This window comes from Melanotaenia boesemani, chromosome 23 (assembly GCF_017639745.1).
Source record: "Melanotaenia boesemani isolate fMelBoe1 chromosome 23, fMelBoe1.pri, whole genome shotgun sequence".
NCBI lineage: Eukaryota > Metazoa > Chordata > Actinopteri > Atheriniformes > Melanotaeniidae > Melanotaenia > Melanotaenia boesemani.
In genome coordinates, this window is record NC_055704.1 from 4,763,761 (window position 1) to 4,788,484 (window position 24,724).

At 40.0% G+C, this 24,724-nt stretch overlaps 1 protein-coding gene and 1 long non-coding RNA gene across 2 annotated transcripts in view; one reads left to right on the top strand and one right to left on the bottom strand.

Annotated features, from left to right (window-relative positions):
• The window catches only part of stab2 (stabilin 2), a 140,937-nt gene that overhangs the window by 8,285 nt on the left and 107,928 nt on the right, over positions 1-24,724 (top strand). Inside the window, exons 4-14 of the mRNA XM_041977111.1 lie at positions 42-127; positions 4,977-5,043; positions 5,123-5,218; positions 5,736-5,858; positions 8,582-8,778; positions 9,030-9,157; positions 9,256-9,389; positions 10,012-10,091; positions 10,231-10,374; positions 23,705-23,848; positions 24,343-24,405. Coding sequence (XP_041833045.1) covers positions 42-127; positions 4,977-5,043; positions 5,123-5,218; positions 5,736-5,858; positions 8,582-8,778; positions 9,030-9,157; positions 9,256-9,389; positions 10,012-10,091; positions 10,231-10,374; positions 23,705-23,848; positions 24,343-24,405 — 1,262 coding nt within the window. The remainder of the gene's footprint in view (positions 1-41; positions 128-4,976; positions 5,044-5,122; positions 5,219-5,735; positions 5,859-8,581; positions 8,779-9,029; positions 9,158-9,255; positions 9,390-10,011; positions 10,092-10,230; positions 10,375-23,704; positions 23,849-24,342; positions 24,406-24,724) is intronic.
• Positions 20,613-22,035, bottom strand: LOC121634468. Its single transcript, XR_006009235.1, has 2 exons — positions 21,946-22,035; positions 20,613-21,179 (listed from the first exon to the last, which is right to left on the bottom strand). It is a non-coding gene; the product is annotated as an uncharacterized LOC121634468 (long non-coding RNA).

Below are 24,724 nucleotides of genomic sequence, written 5' to 3' on the forward strand. Positions count from 1 at the left end.
CTGATGTCGGCTTCCTGCTGACTCGTGTGTTTGTGTTGCAGATTGTCCAGATCAGGCCGGCAGACCCTGCAGTGGTAGAGGAACCTGCTGGGACGGGATGGGAGGGAACGGTACCTGCACCTGCCAGGTAATCTCATCCGTCCTCATGACCAGCGTTTCATTCCACAAGCAACTTGTCCAGGATCAAATCTCTCCACATCCTTCTGAAGGATCCTGAGGAAAGATCAGATTTATCAGTTCAATTCAGCTTTATTTATACACTGCCAGTGTACAGTCATGTCAAGGAAAGTTACATACATGACCAGTTCAAGCCAGTTTATTATTATCAAATTTAAACAAATCGCCAACCTCGAGAACCACCGTCCTGCAGGCTTTAGATCAGGAAGTGAAATGTCTGGTCTCTGTTGGGTCGGACCAGTAAAATAACCAGTAAATAACGTTTTAGTACAAAGACATGCATGTACATTATACAGATGATTACATTTACAGAACTTTCCTTTCTGAAGAAAAATAAGTGACGTTTTCACAATACTTTTCCTCAGTTTGCTGTTTACATATTTTTTTCATTCTTTATTTTATTATTATTTCTTTTTGATTACACATTTTATATTACCATGTATATATATTATATATTTAATATTATTTAGTTTTTGTTATTATATTTATTACATATTGAATGGACAAAATATATAAATATTTTTACAGATTTATATTAAAAGCATGTGTATCCCATCATCATCATCTGCAATAGACTGAAGATCTGCCAGAGTGTCTGTGTGTGTGTATATATATATATATATATATATATATATTATTAGCATTATTGATGTCATTGCTCCCACCAAGGTGAAAGTGATCGCTGCCAACAACAGAGACCTTTGTGCTGGCAAGAGAGAGAAATGGGCAGACTCTGGCAAAGTTTTTAAGATGATAAAATCCTGTTTTTGTGATATTTCTGATGTGTGGAATAAAATCCAGCTCAGAGTCAAAAAGGACTCCCAGATTTCTCACACACTGAGAAGGTTTAAAGTTTTGTAATTCTGATAAAATGATCTTTCTCTTGTCTTCAGGACCGATAATTAAAATTTCAGTTTTGTCCTGATTGAGCTGTAAGAAGTTCTCTGCCATCCATAACTTAATATCTAAAATACAGTTTTAAAGGACATTAACTGGCTCCAGGTCATCAGGAGTCACGATGATGTAAAGCTGTGTGTCATCAGCATAGCTGTGAAAATCAGTGCCTTGTCTCCTGATGACATCCCCAAGATTCAACATGTACAAATTAAAAAGAAGTGGGCCTAGAATTGATCCTTGGGGAACCACATTGGATTTTATGGATCTTTGAGAATCATGTATTCATACTTACATAAAATTGGCAATCTGTGAGATAGGAGTAAAACCATTTAAAAACAGTATGTGAGAGGCCCACCAGACTTCTGAGTCTGTTTAATAAAATCTGGTGATCTACTGTATCAAAGGCAGCTCTTACATCCAGTAGAACCAGAATTGAACGTTTCCATGCATCAAAATTGCACCTGAGGTCATTAACTATCTTTAAAAGGGTGTCTCAGTACTGTAGTTCCTCCTAAAACCAGATTGATATTTTTCCAAAATATTGTTTTTAAACATCATGTGGGAATTGGATCTAAAAGGCAGGTTGTTGGGTTTAGTTGGGAGAAAACTCGACCAAGCATCTTCGCATCAATCAAGCAAAAACTCTTCAGTGTTTCCTCAGATAAAAGTAAAGCTTCAGGTCTGTTAAAATCAACCATATGTCGAGATAAAAGACTGGATCTGATAGTATCGATTTTACTTCTGAAGTGGTCTGCAAAGTCCTCACGTGCAGCATCTGATTCAGGCATGGAGGACTTGTTAAAATCAGCATTTATTACCAAGATTAATGGTTTTAAAAAGGAATTTGGGTAGTTTTTGTTATCTGCAATAAGGTTTGAGAAATGTAGCGTTCTGGCCTGCTTAAGTGTATTATTGTAGATTTTGAGTTTATGTAAAATTTCAAAATGGACTGTTAGTTTAGTTTTTCTCCATTGCCTCTCCACTTGCATTTTCTTTTCAGCTTAGTTTCCTCCAACAAACTGTTACACCTGTACATGAACACACTACAAATATTACAAAAACAGAAACATACACAGAAAAAACAGAGCTGCTAGTCATTAAGAGTTTTTAAATAATAACCAAATCAAAAAGACATAACAGCGACCAGATACTAACTCACAGGAAAAATAAAAAAAAGAATTATCTCTTAGTATAAAAACCCACTGGACAACTCAGTGACTGTGTCAGCCTGCAGAGCATGAGGAAGAAGAGTGATCAGTGATGAAGAGCGATAAGTGAGATCGTACAAATGCGACCACGCCTCTACGGAGGTCAGACCAGGGCCAGAGACCCGGGCCCTCAGCAGCAGCCCCGGAGCACCAACCCAAGCCACCCCACCACGAAGACGACTCCAGCCCCACCCGAAGGATGGCAGAGGAGAGCCCCAGCAAGAGCCCCCCACGGTCTTGGGGCACAGGTCCCAGTGATGCTGGACAGGACAAGTTAAAAAAAAAATGTACTGGCAGGTGTATTCAGTTGTTTTTTAGATGACGTAGTGTTGCAGTACTGACTTGGCTCCGTCTGTGGCAAACCAAACAGGTTCGCTGGAAGCACCAGCTAAGCACCGGCTCTAGCATCGGACCGGTGCTGGTTTGGCTTTTGTGGAAAAGGGGCCTCACAGGCTCAGAGGGACCTGAATTGGGTCAACAATCTAAAGCTGCATTTCAGTAGGTTTGATCAAGCACCCACTTCTTAGCCCACAAAGAGAGATCTACAAAAAGAGACTGAGGATTTATAATCTGGACCTAAGAAATGCAAGACTTCTATCTTCTATCCAACTGGGCCTGGAATGAGTTTGCTTCTTTCTTTACTGACAAAGTCCTAAAAAAAACCATGCAGTCACTTAGTGCTTCTATGCCAGGGGCAGGACATATTTCCCTGTGTCCACTCAGAGACGTGAACACCAGGACACACTTTTCTCCAGTCGGTCCTAAAAACCTGGATGAGATCTTTGGCCATCTGAAAACCACCACTTGCTGTCTTGACGCCCTGCCAACTGTGTTTTTTAAGAATGTATCAGGATGCATGGCATTAGATATCTTCCAGATTGTAAACATGTCTCTGCTTTCAGGCGTCTTCCCTCAGACTCTAAAAACAGCCATCATCAAGCTACTACTGAAAAAGAAAAACCTAGACTCGTCCCTCATGAGCAGCTACAGACCGATATCAAACCTCCCCTTTCTTAGTCAGATTATAGAAAAAGCTGTCTTCCAGCAGCTACACAACTTCCTGACACTAAATAACTGTTCTGATGTCTACCAGTCAGGTTTCCGGCCCCACCACAGCACTGAGATGCTCTAGTTAAGGTCTTTAATGACATCTGCCTGAGCACAGATAGCAGCAACATTCCAGTCCTGGTACTGCTGGATCTCAGTGCTGCAAGACTGAATGTGCCTGAACTTCCTTCAGTTAAATGAAGACAAAACTGAAATAATAGCTTTTGGAGCCAAGGAGGAAAGATTAAGGCTCTGTCCACATGGCACCGAAGCTGGTTCAGGTGCTAAAACGGTGGCGAAAACTAGGAGAAAGGCTTCATCATCCCTACGAAACTGTTCTAGTACATACTACAAGGCTGTGGGGGGCGCTACGGTGATTAAAGAGAAACACTCCAGGGCTACAACAAGACATAGCGCGTGTGCAGATAATTACATATCTGCTTGTTCCCGCTGTCTGCACTATGTTGGAAAAGCTGTACATTTTGGTGCTAAAGCTGTACACAAGCCAGGACTGTTTGGAGCAGCACCACAACACAGTTGTTCACGGACACTATTATTGTTGTTTGGCGCACGTTCGTCACACTGACATTATATCTTCCAGTTGTGTGGCTACGCTGTCCTCACAGTATCACAGATGGTAGAGGTCTCAAACCTATCCACCTTGGTACCAGGTTTCAGACATAATTGGTTTCATGGAGGCTAATCCCTTGTTTTGTGGGGATGAAAGGGTGGATTGCTAAAATACTTTTGTGGTTTTATTGCAATTCAGCATCGTGGGGACGGCCCCCTAACATCAGTACTCTGCTTCAAACAGCTGAGTTCAAAACTAATTACCAAGCCAGAAATCTGGGAATAGTCCTGGACTCAGACCTGAATTTTAGCAGTTAAATGAAGGCAGTTGTCAAGTTTGCCTGTTATCACTTAAAGAACATATCGAGGATTAAAGAAAACTGGTCCATGCATTTATCTTTAGTAGACTGGACTACTGTAATACTGTCCTCACAGGTCTCCCTAAAAACTCCATCAAACAGCTGCAGTTAGTCCAGAACACTGCTGCTCCAGTCCTCACTAAGACCAGGAACGTAGATCCTAGAACTCCAGTCCTCAGATCTTTACACTGGCTTACTGCAGTTAGTTCACAAAGACCTGTATGGTTTAGGACCAGAATCCATTCAGGATCTTCTGTTTGGTTATGAAGCAACCTCAGGTCATCAGGGTCAGGTCTACTTTCTGTTTCCAGAGTCAGAACTGAACGTGGAGAGACAGCGTTCAGCTTTTATGCTCCTCACATGTGGAACAAACTCCCAAAAAACTGCAGGGCTGCTGACTCATCAGTTTTAAATCAGGCTTAAAAACTTTTCTCTTTGCTGCCTTTTATCAGAACAGCTGTTAATTGCTCTCACTGGAACTTTTTGTTTGTTACATTTTGTCTATTGTAGCTTTATTCTTTCAGTTTTAATTTAATTTCTTTTATTTCTTTTAAAGTTTGTTTTCAATGCACTTGTTATTGCTTCATGCAACCTGCTGTAATGCTTTTAGTGTTTTATGTAAAGCACTTTGAATTGTCTTGTACATCATGTGGCTACCTTGCAGACCAGTAGCCACGTGAAGCATGGTTAAGTGATGATGTTTGTGTGTGTGGTTTAGACGGGTTTCGCTGGAACTGCCTGTGAGGACTGTGCGCCTGGTCGTTATGGACCCACCTGCAGCTCAGGTAACCTCAAATCCTGCTGTCATTATTAAAAGCAGTTCTGATTGTTCTTCATCTGTTGTCCTCGTATCCTCTGTCTCAGAGTGTTCCTGCATCCACGGTCTCTGTGATTCTGGTCTAAAAGGCGATGGTCTATGCACTTGCTTCTCTGGATACACAGGTCCCAATTGTGACCGAGGTGAGTCCAGGCATTCCCACCTGTGCTGTACCTTTACTGTCTGGTAGCTGTCTTACCTGGAGCTTTACCTTCTGCAGCATACCACTTGGATAACTTTTTGGGTCTTTTTGGGTTGGGTCTCTCACTCTTTGTTTTGTTTTAGTCAAGTTCAGACATCATTACACATGTTGCAAAAAACATGTCACCTGTGATGTGCTATTTTAAAGAGGGGATGCTACACAATGCTAAACATCACACTGGAACTACTTTATATTTTGCTGGTATCAGATTCACTATCAACTCATATTTTCCTTCAAATGGTAACATGTCTTTTGATCATCTAATATGTTGTTGATGTTCTACTGGGAATAAAATATGGCTGAGATTCTGGTAACTTCCCATTTTTTTGGAACTATGGTTGTAATACATTAATGAATATTGTGATCTTTTACCAGTAAATCCTGGACCAAGTGCATCCTGTGAATCTGTACCTGTCTCTTACTTGTACCGTCTCCATCTTACCTGCACTTTGTCTCAGAGTTACCTGAGTGTGCTGCGCTCACCTGTCAGCAGAACTCACGCTGCATGGAAGAAGCTCTGACAGGAAAGCTGGTGTGTCAGTGTCTGCCTGGATATGAGAAGTCCGGATCCCAGTGTATCTGTGAGTCTATCAGCAAACAACCACCATGTTTTATTTCAGATGGACATAAATGGAGACATATTCTGCAGTTTTTGTCCCCATGTGATCCAAATTCCTGAGGTCCTCGTGAGATTTCCGAGAACAGCTGTTTTTTATGAAAGGTTTTAACGGCGCAGTTCACAGCAGCTAGTTTTAGGTGCTGCTTAGATCTACAATACTAGAACAGTTTGCAGTTTCAAGGATCATACAGGAACAATCAGACAGCTCAGACGAGCACACAAGCCTTCAGGGATGGAGACAGAGCTACTGAAGACAACACAAAAACCATTTTGTAGGATCCAAAATTGTGGTAAGGATAGCTGAGATGTTTATTGTAGGTTACAGTGTATTTTTGTTATTTTTCTTGTACTTTGATATTCATTGTGCTTCACCATTTCTGATTTTCACTTAGTTGTCAAATGTCCTATAGCACCTGAAGTAGGCACTGTGAATGCTCTTTGTGACACACGGAAGAGCCATATTTTGATATTGGTGCATGGATTGACAGGTGTGCTGAGGTACAGAGAAAAAAGGTTTTTTGACTATCACTAAGTTATGTTACTGACAAAAAATGTTGCTAAATAAGTGTTAACTGAGGACTGTTGTGAAACCCAGAAGAAGCTCGGATGTACCAACTGAAAGATACTTGGAGCAACGTAAAATAAAACCACAAACACGACCTGAGTCTCCCGTGATTTGTGAGTAAGGACAGGTAACATATTTACGAGTCAAGCCTATTTAATCTCACCTGTTAAATAAAAGAGTGGTTTTAAAGTAAGATCAGTGGTTGCCACTACACATTTAAAACAAAGATGATGAAGTAAAGGAGGACTAGAGGAAAAAGTTAGAAAGCTGCTCCAGCAGAAATAGCGTGAGGAATGTGTGGTCAGGCATGAGAAAGACTTAAAGCAGGATCAGAGCTCAGTCTGGGCAAAGTTAATAAACTGAACATGTTCTTCAATAGGTTCAGCTCTTATGCTGCCTCCAGCCAAACAGACCCCTGACATGAACCCACATCTTCCCTGTCACAGCTCCACTCTGTCACCCTGAAGCTCATTCACGGACCTTAACACAGCCTCATCTCCCTCCACATCAGGACATACAAAGACGTCTTTTATCTCCATCTCTAGCCTTTTTGTCTCCTGAGACTTCCTTCATCTACAACTCTAGCCCATCTATCTCCTTAGACCTCTACTGTCTCCATGTATAGCCTGTATGTCTCATGAGATCTCCTCTATCTCCATCTCTAGCCTGTCTGTGACATCCTCTGACTCCACTTCTTGCCTGACTGTCGCTTGAGATGTACTCTGTCTCCATGCTCTAACCTGTCTCCTGAGATGTCCTCTATCTCCATCTCTATAGTGTGTGTCTCCTGAGATGTCCTCCATCTCCACCCCTATCCGGTCTGTCTGCTAAGATGTCCTCTGTCTCCACCTCTAGCCCATCTGTCTCCTAAAATGTCTTCGGTCTCCATCTTTAGCCCATTTGTTTCCTGATACGTCCTCTGTCTCCACCTCTAACCTGTCGGTCTCCTGAGACATCCTTTGCCTCCACCTCTAGACTGTCTGTCTCCTGAGAGGTCCACTGTCTCCACTTATAGCCCATCTGTCTCCTGAGACCTCATTTGTCTCCATCTCTAGCATTTGTGTCTCCTGAGACATCCTCCATCTCCACCTCTAACCCATATGTATCTTGAGACCCCCTCTGTCTCCATGTCCAGCCTGTATGTCTCTGGAGACGTTTTCCATCTCTGTCTCCATCTCTAGTCTATTTGTCTTCTGCAACATTGTCTGCCTCCACCTCTAGCCTATTTTTTTTTCCTAAAACCTCCCCTGTCTATCTCTTGACTGTCTCCAGAGATGTCATCTTTCTCCACCTCTAGCCTGTCTGTCTCCTGAGACCTCCTCTGTCTCTATCTCTTGCCTGTCTGTTTTATGAGATGTCAACTGTCTTCACCTATGTCGTCTATCTCCTGAGACCTCTTCTCTCTCCATCTTTAACCCACTTGTCTCCTGAGACAGCTTCCATCTCCACCTCTAGCCTCTTGTCTCCTGACACCTTATCTTTCTCCATCTCTAGCCTGTCTGTCTCCTGAGACCTCCTGTGTCTCCATCTCTATCGTGTGTGTCTCCTGCAGTCAGATGAAGAAACTACTGCAGAAACTGAACTGGAACAGCCGGGTCCCCTTCCATCTTATGCTGGGCTTACATCAGAAGACTTTAAAAAGATTAGGAAAAGACTCTAGAAGACTCTAGCTCACACCTGCTTACATCTAACGACAAGTGCTTAGTCTCAGACTGAGATTTTACAAAGACTGTGAATCTTGTGTGGTCACTATTTACAAGACTACAATTAAATTCTTTTAGCATTTTTTGTGATATGTTGGGCAGTTGATATGGAACAGGGCTGATCTGCCCACAGCAACGCAAACAAGGGGAGAGTTTCCCTCTAGGTTCAATAAGGAAAAACCCATCATTATAATTTCATTAAGTGTGCCTTTGCGTCGCCACCAGGTGTTACACCAACTCATCAGAATCCCATCCTAGTTTTCAGCTCTGCCTCGTTTCTGTTCTAAAGTTGCACTCAAATGAAATCTTTATGCACATCTGCAGCCAGAGTAGAGCCCAGACAGAAAACATGGAACCAGAAACAGTTTCAGTTCTTTCAGCTTCACATCTCTGATGTTAATTTTCTGGTCTCCACAGCCAAAAACCCTTGTGTCCAGCCGGTCTGTCATGTCCATGCTTCCTGTGTCCACACCGGTCCAAACCAGCACCTGTGTGCCTGCCATGAGGGCTACAGCGGTGACGGACGAGTCTGTATGGCAATAGATCCATGTCAGATGAACCAAGGAGGCTGCTCCCCCAAGTCAACCCGCTGCATCTACAATGGGCCAGGAAAGGTAGGAGTAGACCAGATAATGAGGTGATCCAGATTTATGATAGGATTAGGATCAAAGGTTTAAACAAATCATGATCAGGACAAAGACTGGTCTAAGGAAAAGAGAGGATTTAGCAATCAGAATCAGGTCTGTGATTAGGATCAGGCTCAAGACTGTGATTTGGGTCAGGATCAAGGACTTGGATCAGAATGTTGTGTGTGTGATGTTGTGTGTAGCCTGCAGGGTTTCCATACATCTCTGTGGTGTTTCAGTCTCACTGTGAGTGTCTTCCTGGGTACGAGAGCCTGTTGGACGGCAGCTGCAGTCTGAGGGACGTCTGCAGACCAGAATCCTGCCACATGAATGCCAACTGCTCCACCACAGAACCGGGCCGAGTCGAGTCAGTTACTTCATCTCAGTTACCTCTGTGTCACCTGAAGGTACCACCTCCTATGTCCCACAGACCAGGTGTCACAGGTATGCTGCTCTGTCCCCCAGGTGCACCTGTTTTCAGGGTTACGTGGGTAACGGGAAGGTGTGTTATGGGAACATCATGCAACGGCTGGACGAGCTGAACACAGAACCTGGAGGACAGTGGAGGGGCCAGCTGGGAATTGCCATCTCTCTGTTCAGTATGACCATCCATCCATCCATCCATCCATCCATCCATCCATCCATCCATCCATCCAATATTAAAGGTTTCTTCTTTCAGACAAAGGTTAAGATAGAAGATGTTCGTTGTTTTACCTTGACATATTTTGACTTGCAACTGAGTGTGGCCAACTTGACAGATCTGCCAGGTTGGCCACACCCCCTACCAATTGATGGTTTCTGGACCATGAGCTATATTGGATCACTGCAAATGCAATAATCATATGGACTGGGACAAAACACACACCAGGGAGGCAATAGAGATCAGAAATCAGACCAGGGACTCCATAATCCAGGATGAGGGAGCTTTTATGCTCTCGCACACCTAGGACTCTGTCCTCCAGAGACCATCAAGCGGCAGGAGGGTGCCCAAATTGGCGGATCTAGGTAAACAACAAAAGGTAAACAACGAATATATTTTACCTTAACCTTTGTCTGAGAGCAAAACCTTTAAAATATTAAGAACAAAATTTACCTTTTTGAGCCACCATTCCATCCATCCAGTCATCCATTCATCCACCAGGTGGGGTTTGACTGGGTAAATGGATGCTGAAATGTCAGTCTGTAGGTGTCAGACTTTCATTCAGGATGCTCCTCTTTCAGATCATGTTCGATGGCATCTGACCAACCTGGGTCCTTTCACCGTTTTCATCCCCATCAATAAAGGCTTCCGGGGATTCTCGGTGAGAACAGAGTTCCTGATCAACCTGATCAAAGTGATTGATCAGATCTGCAAACAGCTGTTTCTGCTCATTATTTATATTTTTAATTAAGAATCATCATATCAGTCTGAGGTTTTACTGTCCTCTTTTTGTCTTCCAGCTAAGCACTCTGTCAGCAGACATGTCCAAAGCCAGGTACCTGTGTAAGACGCACCTGGTTGCCGGGGTGATGCCGTTTGACACTCTGAAGAAAATTGATGTTTTCTACACTATGACGGGAAAATCAGCAGAGACTGACACATCGGTGAGATGCAACAAGCTTCTTAATGGGCATCAGTTGATGGTGAACGTTTAAAAACACGTTTTTTTGAGCAGCAACCAAATTCAGGTGTTTGGTTGTGATCCAGCAGAACTGACCCGCTCCAGACGCACATCTGCGCCTGTTTAGTCGAGCAGAAACCTGGAACTAGTATCAGATCTCTTTACAGGAGAGTCCAGATAGAACTGGTCTGGTGGTCCAGGTAGAAACTGTGTGGAAGTCCAGGTGGAACCGGTCAAGAAGTCTAGGTGGAACCGGTCTAGAAGTCCAGGAAAAACTGGACTGGCGGTTCATGTTGAACCAGTCTAGATGTCCATGTAGACTCAGTCTAGAAGTCCTGGTGGAACTACTCCGGAAGTCCAGGTCGAATTAGTCTGGAAGTCCAGGTAGAACTGGTCTAGAAGTCCAGGAAGAACCATGTGGAGGTTCAGGTAGAACCGGTCTAGAAGTCTTGCTAGGAGCAGTCTCGAGGTCTGGGTAGAACCAGTCTGGAGGTCCAGGATCAGTGTAAATTCTGGGTTTTAGAGGTTATGGTTTCTGAAGAAATGAGTCTTCAGAGGAAGGAGCCTGTTCTGAGACTGACAGAACCAGACAGTATTTTTCTGAGAGAAACATGGTGGTCATGAAGGACCAGAACCAAAGATTAAATAGAAGTCTCTGAATCTGATCCTGGTCCAGAACCATGGTTGGACCAGAATCTACAGGAGTTCTATGGTTCTGGACCAGGAAATGGAGGCATTTCACTGTGGGACAGAACCTCTATCTCCAGCTTGTGACCATAGGTGAGAGTAGGAATGTAGATAAATAGGTAAACCAGGAGCTTTGCCTTTTGGCTCAGCTCCCTCTACACCACAACAGACCGATGCAGAGTCTGCATCACTGCAGACGCCGCACCAATCTGCCTGTCGATCTCTCACTCCATCCTTCCCTCACTCGTGAAGAAGACACTGAAATATGCGAACTCCTCCGCTTGGGGCAGGACCCATTGCCGACCCGGAGAAGGCACTCCACCCTTTTCCGGCTGAGGATCATGGCCTCGGATTTGGAGGTGCTGATCCTCATCCCAGCTGCTTCACACTCGCCTGCAAATCGCTCCAGTGAGAGCTGAAGATCACGGCCCGATGAAGCCAACAGAACCACATCATCCGCAAAGAGCAGAGACCCAATCCTGAGGCCACCAAACCGGATCCCCTCAACATCTCGGCGTGCTTCGTTTAGCACAGAAGTCCAACAAAAAAACACCACTCGGATTTAGATCAGGGGGGCCATTCCTCCCAATCACGCACTTCCAGGTCTCGCTGTCATTGCCCACGTGAGCATTAAAGTCCCCCAGCAGAACGAGGGAGTCCCCGGAAGGAGTGCTCTCCAACACCCCCTCCAAGGACTCCAAAAAGGGTGGGTACTCTGAACTGTTGTTTGGTGCATAAGCACAAACAACAGTTAAGACCTGTCCCGCCACCTGATGGCAGAAGGAGGCTACCCTTTGGTCCACCGGGGTAAACCCCAACGTACAGTCACCAAGTCGTGGGGCAATGAGCATGCCCACACCTGCTCGGCACCTCTCACCAGGAGCAATTCCAGAATGGAAGAGGGTCCAGCCCCTCTCAAGGACAGTGGTTCCAGTGTAAGGTGGCGGCCCGGGAGGAGCCAAATTGTGCTCTACAGCCAAATTGCAACTTGTCCAGGATATGTCCATATAGTTGAGTTCCAGGTCTGACCAGTGTCCTCCCTGCCGAGTTTAGTGGAGATCAGTGTTACAATGGGTCAGTTACAAGGACTTCCTGTTTCATTGCATCAGACCAATATTCGCCATGTTTACATTTGGTGAAGGAACTTGAGCTTTTTCCTGTGGTATCGTGAAAGGGTTTGACCTGTTGTAAAGCCTTTTCAAGTGCGTGGGGTTCATGCCTGAGAAGAAAGACCCTGGCATTGGACAAGGTAAAACAACAACAGCATGCCATGTTGGAGGTTTTAGTTACGATTCCCTGTATGTGTTTGTCCCATGATAGTATATTTTCTATAACCCCAGAGAGTTTAGCTTCATCTGCCTGTTTTATTAACATGTTATTTCTACTAAGATCAAACTTTAGTTTTGAAGATGAAGAAAAGTTTTTTTTCCAATTGAAATACTGATTGTTTTAGACACATTCAAAATAAGTTCATTACTATCGATCCAATCTGCAACCAACTTCAAATCAAATAATACGAATGGTAACAAAAGAGCCCGGAAAAACTTCTAAAGAGATTAAAGGTGAACTTCAAGCTCAAGGAGCATCAGTGTCAGATCGCACCATCCGTTGTTGTTTGAGCCAGTGTTGTTTTGGCAGGCATCTCAGTTTTAGTCTTAGTTTTAGTCGTCATGACGAAACTGCTTATTAGTTTTAGTCACATTTTAGTCATGTCTAAGTTTGATAGTTTTAGTCACGTTTTAGTCGACGAAAACTCAAAAAGGTTTTGGTCTAGTTTTAGTCAAATAAAAAAGTATTAGTTTTTAACAAATTACTTTAGGTCAATAATATGCATTAAAAAGTGGAACCAAGGTTGATAGGTTACAACAAGTAACTCATAAAACATTAACCTTAATGCTTTTGCATAATAAGCAGATCCTTTACCAGACTGATAGCTTTAGCCAAAACTTTCCCATCAACAGGGATGCAATGCTGCCATGTTATACTTAACTGCTGCTGGGCAGAAACCTTTTATTTCTATATTTCAACTTTTTTCATGAATTGATGCCTTACTTCATCATACAAAAATGTCACACAAGAAAATAGCTGATCTAAAAGTTCAACATATAGCAACACATTGTGAGCTTGTTGTTTGGTTATTTTCATCCATAATTACAAAATTAAAAGGAATGCTATTAGACTTAGGTTTTCAACCAACAGCAAATACTGTAATCAATTACTCCAATAAAGCAAAGAGAAACAACATCCTTACTTTGGTAACTGTGGCTTTATTTCGGAGAATTTTCTAAAATGCAACATTCCACCCTGAACATACTAACCAAAATATAAGCAATGGATAAGGAACACATGCTCAACTTGACCTGGTCTGCCAGAGAAGTTATGATGGATTATAGCTGAAATATGCCCATATATGAGCCATTCTACCAAATTAGTTAAAATTGCAGTCCCATACTAAATAATACATATTAAAAAACAATTATGTATTCAGACCATTGATGTTTAATAATGTCATATTATGATTTATTTAATTCAAAAGCATGAGTTCATTCCATTAAATATATAATATATTTTTCTCTTTATGTGACTTTGTATTGGGAAGTGGGTGTCCCAACCTCTAACAACTAAACTTCCAACTATGAAATTTTAATTTAAATGATTTTTTGTTTTTGTCAAAAATGCATTTTTTATGCATCTACTTGTTTTATTTTAAAGGGAACTTGATATATTGAAATTAATTTTTTTTGTTTTTTTCAGTGCATCCAAGAATTATATATAAAAAAATATTGTCCCATGTTTTCACGTCACTACCGAAACAATATGAGTTATGGCACATAGAGGGAGCTTTTGTTCTTCTACACACGCCAAATTTCCACCAACAATAAAGACATACTTCCTCTCTTTGATGGCCCCATGGTGAGCACACCAGTAATACCATTTTTAAGTAGCTGTGTTTCAAAGTCTGAAAATTGAAGCGTTTTTTTAAGACTGTCACTACCGAACATGTCGTTTCTGCTACTAAATAACTTTTCTTGTATTTATTAATAAATGTTAGTTTTTGTTTATGATCATCTTTTCAAATCTGTGATTGCTAGCCGTTTTTAGCCTAGCATTGCTGAGTTTTGTTAAGAATTAGCTGAAATTGTCACTACCAAAACAGTCACTACCAAAACAGTCACTACCGTAACAATATAGTGAAGTTACGGCTGTGACCTGATTGTTTCGGTAATGACAAAATTAATTATTGTCAAATATTTTAACCAAAGAATACTTTTAAGTTTTGAAACATAGAACATTTTTATTTCTGTTTTATCTAGTATTTTCCTAGGGAGAAATGAAACATGGAAATCCCTACCAAAAAAGGAAAAGGGGAGCAGAGATATTAAGAGGGTACAGGGAACGAGTAAGAAATGACCCAATGAAATACCAAAAACATTTAAAAAAGGAAAGAGAAAGAAACCAGAAACGAAAAGAAGATAAGCTGAAACCTGAAATTATCAGATAGAGAGAAAAGAAGGGACAGGGCACAACAGGATCACCGGAGATTTGTGGAAATACGGGCAAGATTGAAAAAATTTGCCAGGCTTCTAGAGGATGTGATGCTCATGAACGAATTAATTCTTTTGAATGGCTCTTTTAAATGAACGATGGGAACCAAGTGTGAGTCGTTCTTTTTATATACAAATTTTCCACACTGCCTTCATCACATTTGTGAAATCACAGAAGTCTGATGTCCAACACACTCCATTCATGTCAAGCATCTATGGACAGAGAGTTGTTCAAAAACAAATACTGTGAGTTCTATCCAAAACATTTACTAGAATTTGAACTGACTGCTCAGGTTTATCCTTTTTTTTTAAATCTATATTTTTCCTATTATTTTTTAATCTTGAATAGTAGATTTTATATAGCTACTTATTTTGATTGTCATTCTTACATATTGTGAAGTTTGGTAAGATATTGTAAGAACGAGCCAGTCTTTTGAATGGCTCTTTGAAACGAACGGCTCCTCAAGATCCAGCTCCTTTCAAAGAGCCATAAATCACATCTCTACAGGCTTCCAAACCATCTACCACCTCCAGTGAGAGTGATCAAACAACAGGCTGATGTCTGAGACATCACCAGAGCAAACACCAGGACCTACACCAAGGTTAAGGCTCTGAAAGAGCAAGCTGAAGATCAAAAAAATGAAGAAGAGGGAGGAAAAGTATAGAAAGAGGTGTCAGAGGTTGAAGTTAAGGTTAACAACATTCATTCATTCATTCATTCATTTATTCATTATCTGTCTCTTAGTCCATTAACAATAACAACAGGGAGACTTGTGTCTCCATTACCTGTCTCCATACTATTACGACTTTTAATGGTGAATACAAGCATGGGATATTTTGAAATTTAATTTCTAACGTGAATTATGTTATTGGCTAAAATTTACAGCTACAACAAAACAAGTTACAATGATATAACCTTTCAATCAGATCATTTTGGTCACTACCTAAATAGTCACTACCGAAACACAGGTAATTTTGTAAAAAATAAAATATATTTTAATACCAACCAACATTTCATGATTATGATTGTTTACGTGTATGTCTAATTTCATCTATAAGAAATTCTGAAAACAATATAATCAAATTTAGAAATTTTATAAAGAAAAATTATGCAAATTTTATTAAATCCTAAAATATTTTTTTAAATATAGACTTAAATTTATTTGGCTGTAAAAACCTTATAAATAATTTTTAGAAAAATAGTTTGTACAGAGGAAAAAATAAAAAATGCAAAAGTAAAAACAAGACTTTTATTCTGAATAAAAATTAAAATTTTGGTGGCAAGAAAATTTGGGACATTTGAGTTATTAAGACATAGTTTGAAAATACTAAATTAAAATTAAGTGTTCATTTACTAAATATGTATCCCTTAGATATAGTGGATCAGATATATGGCAGAAGTTTTCATAAAATAGAATACACATTTTTAATTTTTTTAATCTGAATGTGACCCAGTTCGGTAGAATGGTCCATATGTCGTTTCGTCGCTTCCACCAAACTCTTTGTCGACGCTGCCGTCATGATTCATTTGTGTGTTATGGGATGTGTGTGTGGTTCAGCCAGCTCAGTGCGTGAGTGATGTTGCACGCGGAGGGAAACGCGAAGCGGTAGTGAAGAGAGTGGAGAAGTGGTGTAAAAAGTATGAACGAGGTCTTGTAATAAAGCTGTTTCTCAGCACAACCGCTGCCTTCCTTTCCTTGTGTTTCACGCTGTTAACAAGTGTAGAGAGGAGCGTAGGGAGTTCACCCCGAAGCGAACGCTACTTCTGTCCTGGAGAAGAAGGGTCTCCACCGTGTCTTCCGACCACGGTCAGAAGACGAAAACGGGAAAGTTTAACATGAATAAACAAACTGCTTGTCTGCGTGCGCTGCACGTCTGGTGGTGGGCGTGGCCAAGGTGCAGCAGCATTGCTGACTGACAGATTGCGCTCAACAGACAGAAATCAGCCCTTGAACATTCGTCTCGTCAACGAAATCTCACAAACGTCTCAAGAACACCGTCCCTGCTGTGAAACATGGAGGAGGCTCTGTTATGTTCTGGGGCTGCTTTGCTGCATCTGGCACAGGGTGTCTTGAATCTGTGCAGGTGCAATGAAATCTCAAGACTATCAAGGGATTCTAGAGAGAAATGTGCTGGCCAGTGTCAGAAAGCTTGGTCTCAGTCGCAGGTCATGGGTCTTGCAACAGGACAGTGACCCAAAACACAGCTAAAAACACCCAAGAATGGCTAAGAGGAAAACATGGACTATTCGAAAGTGGCTTCTATGAGCCCTGACCTAAATCCTATTGAGCATCTTTGGAAGGAGCTGAAACATGCCGCCTGGAAAAGGCTCTCTTCAAACCTGAGACAACTGGAGCAGTTTGCTTATGAGGAGTGGACCAAAATACCTGCTGAGAGGTGCAGAAGTCTCACTGACAGTTACAGGAATCGTTTGATACCATCATTTTTGTCCAGGCCTGTTTCATGAGTTTATTTTTTTAATAATTCTGTTGAAGCATGGTTGAAAAGCAATGTCTGACTTTCATTGGTTAAATTTCATAGAAGTTTTAATTATTATTACTTAAGTCAGATTCAAGTTATTTCTGTGACCATTGTGAGATTTTCTTTCATTAACCGAAGGGTACCAACAATTTTGTCCAACTGTGTACATTGAAATATGCAACTTTTTTAATACTTAAGGAAGATCATTAATGGAAATTGTGTTCAGGAAAGGCCCAAGACAACTGCCCTGAGGCACTCCATGTTTCACATTTAATATCTAAATAAACTTCCATTTGAAGTACACCATTTGTCTTCTATCACTCACATAACTTTGCATCCATAATAATGCAGACTGAGAAAACCATAACATCTTAATTTCCTCAACATTAACTCATGCTCCATGATGTCAAAAGCCACAAGCAAAACGACTGCTATGATTTTCAGCCATTTGAGTCCAAGCTGAAAATTGGGGATGAAATTGTTATTTTTAAACTATGACTGAATCTGTTCATACAGAATTCCTTCCACTATTTTGCTTAATATTGGTAATAAACTTATTGGTCGACTATTAGATTCAGAAAATGGATATTTTTCATGCTTGTGGACGTATGTTTTCATTGAAACATTGATTAATATGTGTGACCATTGTTAGTGAAGTTCTAGGCTTGATCTGCTTGCCATCAAGACCATCATCCCCCGGCGGTTTATTTTTACCAGTCATTAACATTCAAAGCTACACTCACTGCCTTCAATAATATGATTTATTAATTTATATGATAAATCTGTATTTTTTGTATTCCTTGTGCTTTTTAACTTCTCTATTCTGTCTATGAAATAGCAGAATAGCTATATCTTTTAGTTTAGTAAAAAATTCCCTCCAGTTTCTAAATAAGATGGAGTAGACTTGGTATTTCCTCTCAATAGATATTTCAAAGTATTCCATAATTTTATCATGTTTAATTTAATTTATTCTATTTTAGTAATACAGTTTCTTTGTCTTCTAATATAGTTTGGTAACAAAATTCCTTCATTTGCAGCATATTTGCCAGTCGGATTTAAGACTCGATGAAATTTCTGTTGATTGATTCCTTTACTTCATATATTCTTCTAATTCCTTATCCAACCACGGGGTTCTGATGTTTTTAACCGTAAACTTCTTTAATGGTGCAGGATAATCTACAATCGTCATAAAAATTTAATTGAAAACCTGAAATGCTTTTTCTGGATCTTTTCCTAAAAACACCTTTGCGCAATCAACATTTTTAACATCTTCTTCATATGTGGCCTGATTAAAACTCTGAAATGATCTTTTCCTTATTACTTCGGAAGCAGGCTTAGGGACTTTTGTCTTCTTCACAGTATAATAAGATTATGGTCACTATAACCTATTGGCATGGATATGGAGTTAGAACAAAGTTGTGGTGTATTTATAAACATGTAGTAAATACAGATAGCTACTCGAGTGCCGTCACTCTTTAAACAAATTCTCGTTGGTTTATGAATTAACGGTAATAGTCCACAAGCTCCTTAAATCACCCAGAAAACATATTTCATGACGTGAATTACTGACATTATCCAACGTTTATTCATGTTTATTCCAGGTTATTTCTTAGAGCTGTGTTTAATCCATACTTCTCCATAACAAATACCCTTTTTACCAGTATGATGCATTTCACCCAGTTCAGTTCATTTTCACATGGTCATTTTCATCTTATCATTTTCTCACCGCTTGCTGGTCCTTCATAGTTATTTTATGGTGTAGTAAATTATCTTGTCTTTACCCGACTGACAGTGTCAGTCTAATTGTTTGATTACAAGTTACGATTACGTTACAATCATGTTTTATTTAATGTAACTTCATCCTGAGATCCTTGAACTGCGCTCTTCTCTAGAACATTTTTCACTTTCATTCCTCTGAAATTCAGCACTGTCTCTTTCTTTGCTCTTTGTAAAATAGCGTTTTTGGCCGAGTATATCTGCATTTTGACGATCATCGGTCTTGAACCCGATTTTGTTGTTGGCCACACTCTATGCGCAATTTCCACTTCAAGTTAGCAAGAAGAATTTTTATCTTTAAAGGATGATGCCATGAATTCTGTTGGACATCCCTTTTCCACATCTTGTCGAGGCCCAACATTCTGATGTTGAATCTTCGGCTGAAAGTTTCCATCCTTTCAGTTTTTTCTCTCAGTTCTTTGTTTTAATTCTGCAGCATGTTACAAATCTTCTCCAAGTCATTCATTCTTTCTTGCCTACTGGAGAGCGCCACCTCGACATCAGCTTTTTAGGTAACACTTTACAATACTGGACGCAAAATTTGCTTCGTTACTAGGGAACACCTTGGGGGCGAATCAGTAAGTAATGGGTAGTTAACCAGTACTTACTGGTGACCACAAAGACCAGACTTGTTAGGGAACTACTGGTTAATTATTTGCTTCATTACTAGCGAACGCTATACAGGCGAATCAGGAAGTAATGGGTAGTTAACCAGTACTTACTGGTGCCCACAAAAACCAGACTTATTAAGGAACAAAATAGAAATTCTTCATGTGAGTACTGGATTACTCTGACTCGTTGAGTGAACAGCTCATTTAGTCAAAAACCTGTTTCCTGGTGGTTTTGGAAGCCTTTGTAAGGATGAAAAGCAGTACCATTTATATATTCTTGTACTGCTGTGTCATCTTACCTTTACTTGTTCATCACTTACTAAGTAATAAGTCATTACTTAATCATTGACTGGTAATTATCTGTTATAGTTTACTTCCTAAAAAAGTCAAACATCATACCAAGTACTTACTGAGGAACGCATCATTAACTACTCAGTACCTGATCAGTACCTATTACTTTTGTGTACATTATTGTAAAGTCAAACATCATACCAAGTACTTACTGAGGAACGCATCATTAACTACTCAGTACCTGACCAGTACCTACTACTTTTGTGTACATTATTGTAAAGTCAAACATCATACCAAGTACTTACTGAGGAACGCATCATTAACTACTCAGTACCTGACCAGTACCTACTACTTTTGTGTACATTATTGTAAAGTCAAACATCATACCAAGTACTTACTGAGGAACGCATCATTAACTACTCAGTACCTGACCAGTACCTACTACTTTTGTGTACATTATTGTAAAGTCAAACATCATACCAAGTACTTACTGAGGAACGCATCATTAACTACTCAGTACCTGATCAGTACCTATTACTTTTGTGTACATTATTGTAAAGTCAAACATCATACCAAGTACTTACTGAGGAACGCATCATTAACTACTCAGTACCTGATCAGTACCTACTACTTTTGTGTACATTATTGTAAAGTCAAACATCATACCAAGTACTTACTGAGGAACGCATCATTAACTACTCAGTACCTGACCAGTAACTACTACTTTTGTGGCGTTTTTTCTATATTGAAAATAACAGTTTGATCTCTTTAGGCTTTATGCATATAGCTATCTAACATGTGCAAACCATTCAAAATTGATAACAACTGCAGAAGAAGAGACAGTATGTATTACACAAAATGTATCTTAAAATTAGACACACACACACACACGCATTTCCCCCAATAAATGGAAACTATCGTTTCCATATATTTTAAACTTTGTACTGTTTGCATATCTCGTGAAGCATATGTCCAAGTGCACCGTTCTTGTGAGATTTGGCCACCCAATGTGTCCACTCTATTGAGGCAAGCTGTTTCTTCAAGGTGTTCTCTGTTCGATTGCCAGGCAGTCTCCAGACCTGGGATTTGTAGGTAGACCACTCACAGTCAATGTTCTTTGTATGGGCACCTGTTTCTGCGTTTACAAATGACAGGCTGTGGTTTACTGAATAGTGAACATATCCACTATTAGCCAGTGCCGTCATCTAAACCCTCCATTGATCTGAGATGATAGTGGTCTCTTTGCAATCATAACACCTTATGACTGGGATCAAGTGCCACCAGGACTGTTTTCTGACTAGCCTCAGAATGGGCCGCCTTCTCATGCCTGTTATGCCTAGCATTCCAAAGACCCATGTTCGCCTCCTCCAGATTTGTCCAAATCTTCCCCGACCATACTGTTCAAAATAAGAAAACATGGTAGTAAAAGAAAGTTTAATATTGTCCAGAAATTCACAAAGTTCTTTGTATTTACTTGTAAAACACATAGAAATATCATATAATTGGATATACTATTAGATCATTTAATTGGCTGTGTAAATATCAGAGTTAAAAAGTACAAAAACAATGTATAAAAAAAATCACTTATAAACATCTTTACAAGATATTATCATTCCACTTTTAGATCACAAAACCAAAGTGTGGTCACATTTTTTCTTTTAAATTAAGAAAAAGTTGTAAAATTACACTGATTTGCAACGACATTAGAACATGGCATCCGAAATAACATTATCTGGTTACAATAGTGTTGAGGAATCTGACCTCTGATGCTGATTTTTTGCCTAATTGACCACTGCAGGGCTTCGGTCTGAAAGCACTTAAGCAATCAGCAAAGTGTGTGTGTAAGTCTAGTAAATTAAATACAGTGTCCTAAAGAAACACTTCACGGTAAATAAAATACATAATATCAGCATAAATCAACTAGTATTCATCACTGCTACTTTAACACTTAAACATGGTATGTTTAAGTGTTAAACATGCATGCACATGTTAGCTTAAAGTAATCTGAAGTTAACAGTCATACGGTTGCTAAATCGAGATCATGCTAACGGGCAGAAATGGGCATTTTAAAGAATGCAAACATACACAGGAGCGGGACAACACTAGCAGAAAGAGTAAGTTACATTTAAAAATTAATTTTGTCTCAGAATAAACACAACTTACATCGTCAGTGACCGCTGTACCGCTGGAAACATGTCGAAGGTAGAACGTGAAGAAAAGGAAGAGGAAGTGCATAAGCCGTCTTCAAAATAAAATGCCTACTTTAAATTAAAGGTATGAATACATGAACATTTATAATTGGAAGAATTCATAACAAATTGCATAAAGCTGTTTAATACTTTAAGAAATAAGATTTTTTTTTTTTTTTAAGATCTTGAGCCTCATGTCTTGTAAAGAGGCAACCATAGGAAAACCTAATGGAACCATTCAAGAAAGTGGGTTAAACTCAGGTTTTTTTTTATTTTAGAAAGAGATTAAGTAATTTTTAGGCTACATTCACACAGGGTCTTAAAGCTCAAGTGCAATTTGTTTCAGTCATATTTCATATTATTTACATGCTGGTAGAGTCCTGACTAATTACAGGTGAGAACTTTGATAGTGGTCATGGGTGTAATATCAACCACTGAAAGATTATGGAAGAAAATATTTATTTGAGTGGTCAACATGACTGGAAAAGTGCTATACATGTAAAGTATATTTACCAAAAAGTATTTTTAATTGAGGGGAAAAAGCTAACTTTTTAAATAATTGACCATACTGGGTGGAAAAAGAAAATATCTTAAGAAATGGGCTTGTAAAAATGTTGGAATTCTTAAGTGCCCTGTAGCAAATGATCATGAAGGTACACAAAAGTAGTAGTTACTGGTCAGGTACTGATTAGTTAATGATGCGTTCCTCAGTAAGTACTTGGTATGATGTTTGACTTTTTTAGGAAGTAAACAATATAACAGATAATTACCAGTCAATGATTAAGTAGTAAGTGATGAACAAGTAAAGGTAAGATGACACAGCAGTACAAGAATATATAAATGGTACTGCTTTTCATCCTTACAAAGGCTTCCAAAACCACCAGGAAACAGGTTTTTGACTAAATGAGCTGTTCACTCAACGAGTCAGAGTAATCCAGTACTCACATGAAGAATTTCTCTTTTGTTCCTTAATAAGTCTGGTTTTGTGGGTACCAGTAAGTACTGGTTAACTGCCCATTACTTCCTGATTCGCCTGTATAGCGTTCGCTAGTAATGAAGCAAATAATTAACCAGTAGTTCCCTAATAAGTCTGGTCTTTGTGGTCACCAGTAAGTACTGGTTAACTACCCATTACTTACTGATTCGCCCCCAAGGTGTTCCCTAGTAACGAAGCAAATTTTGCGTCCAGTATTGTAAAGTGTTACCGCTTTTTACTCCCTCAGTTCAACCTTTAAGAAATCCAATTGAAATTCGTTAATTTCTTTCTTATTATTGAGCAGATTAATGCAGCAAATTCAGGGCAATTGCTCCACTGTGCAGCATCAGCTTTCATCCCGGTTCTCTCAGGTGTAAGAGGTGAGACAATTTGCCTCTTTTTTCAAATTTTTAGGCATCAGAAATATTCCAGCTCCAGTTCCACTATTAACAGTTTTAAGACAGTTCCTGTAATCAGTTCGTTTTGAAAGATCCGCCTTGTTTCCGGTTTTAATTACTTTAGTTTGGGGTCCTCAGCGTCCCTTACATTCACCAGCTGCAACTTCAGCTCTTTTTCCCTGGCTGAGCCTGGGTTGTAACATGGTTCTAGACTGGTTCCAGTAGATGGCTGGATGATGAGCAGTGGGTCGGGTCTGGTTCTGATGTAGCTCCAGCTCAGACAGATATGGTTGAAGTTGACGTGGAACTTGTTGGAACCAGGCTGAACGTTCCCAACTTTCTATCTTTTTTCTTTGCAGTTCTCTCAAACCAAAATCCGTATCCATGGCAGCAGGAAGAAAGGCACCGTAATCCAGTCTGACCTGATGGCGTCCAACGGGATGATCCACATCATCAATAAGCTGATGGACAGTACCTCGGCCACCGTGGACAGCAACAAAGATGTGAGACACTTTTTTGTTTTCATGGACTTTAATGTCTCTGTCCACAGGCTGAATGAGACGGATGGGTGGAGCCTGACCTCTGAAACAAACTGTATTTGGTCTCATGCCCACCAAGGGCCGGCTCCTTTGTAAATCCATAGAACCAGATTTCCTTCGGTGAGCTCTGGAGCTGTCCCATTCATCAGAAATGGATTTTTTTTTTAACTAACAACTCTAAACTTGAAATATTTCTGACATAAAGCCCAACAGATGATTGGAATGAGGAAGTGGTCAGCTGGTGGCCCGCAGGCCAAAATTGGAAAAAAAAAAACAGGTTGTAACAGTTATGTGTCAATGTACAGAAAAATGGTGGTGTTATATATATATATATATATATATATATATATATATATATATATATAGTGTTTTTTATATACATATATCATCTGTCTGACGAAGCATGTCTTTACATCACATGACCACAAACTGCTTCCCTCCGTCTCATTTTTCTCCAGGAGAACCTGATGCGCATCATCTCTGATTACGGCAAATTCCAGACCTTCAAATCCTTAATGGAGGTACATAATCTAGGTTCATAATCTCCTTATTATCACTGCAGTGAAAAGGGAACAAAACTTTCATCAGCTCTCATGGAGAAGCTTACATCACAGACATCACTCACCATCAGAACCAGAACCAAGGAGAAAGACCTACATCAGAACCAGAACCAGGGAGGAAAACCTCCATCAAAACCAGAACCACGAAGGAAAACCTGCATCAGAACCAGGAAGGAAAACCCATATCAGAACCAGAAACAAGGAAGAAAACCTCCATCAGAACCAGGGAGGAAAACCTAAAAAAAAAAAAAAAAATGTTTTTCGAACTTGTCCAGCATGG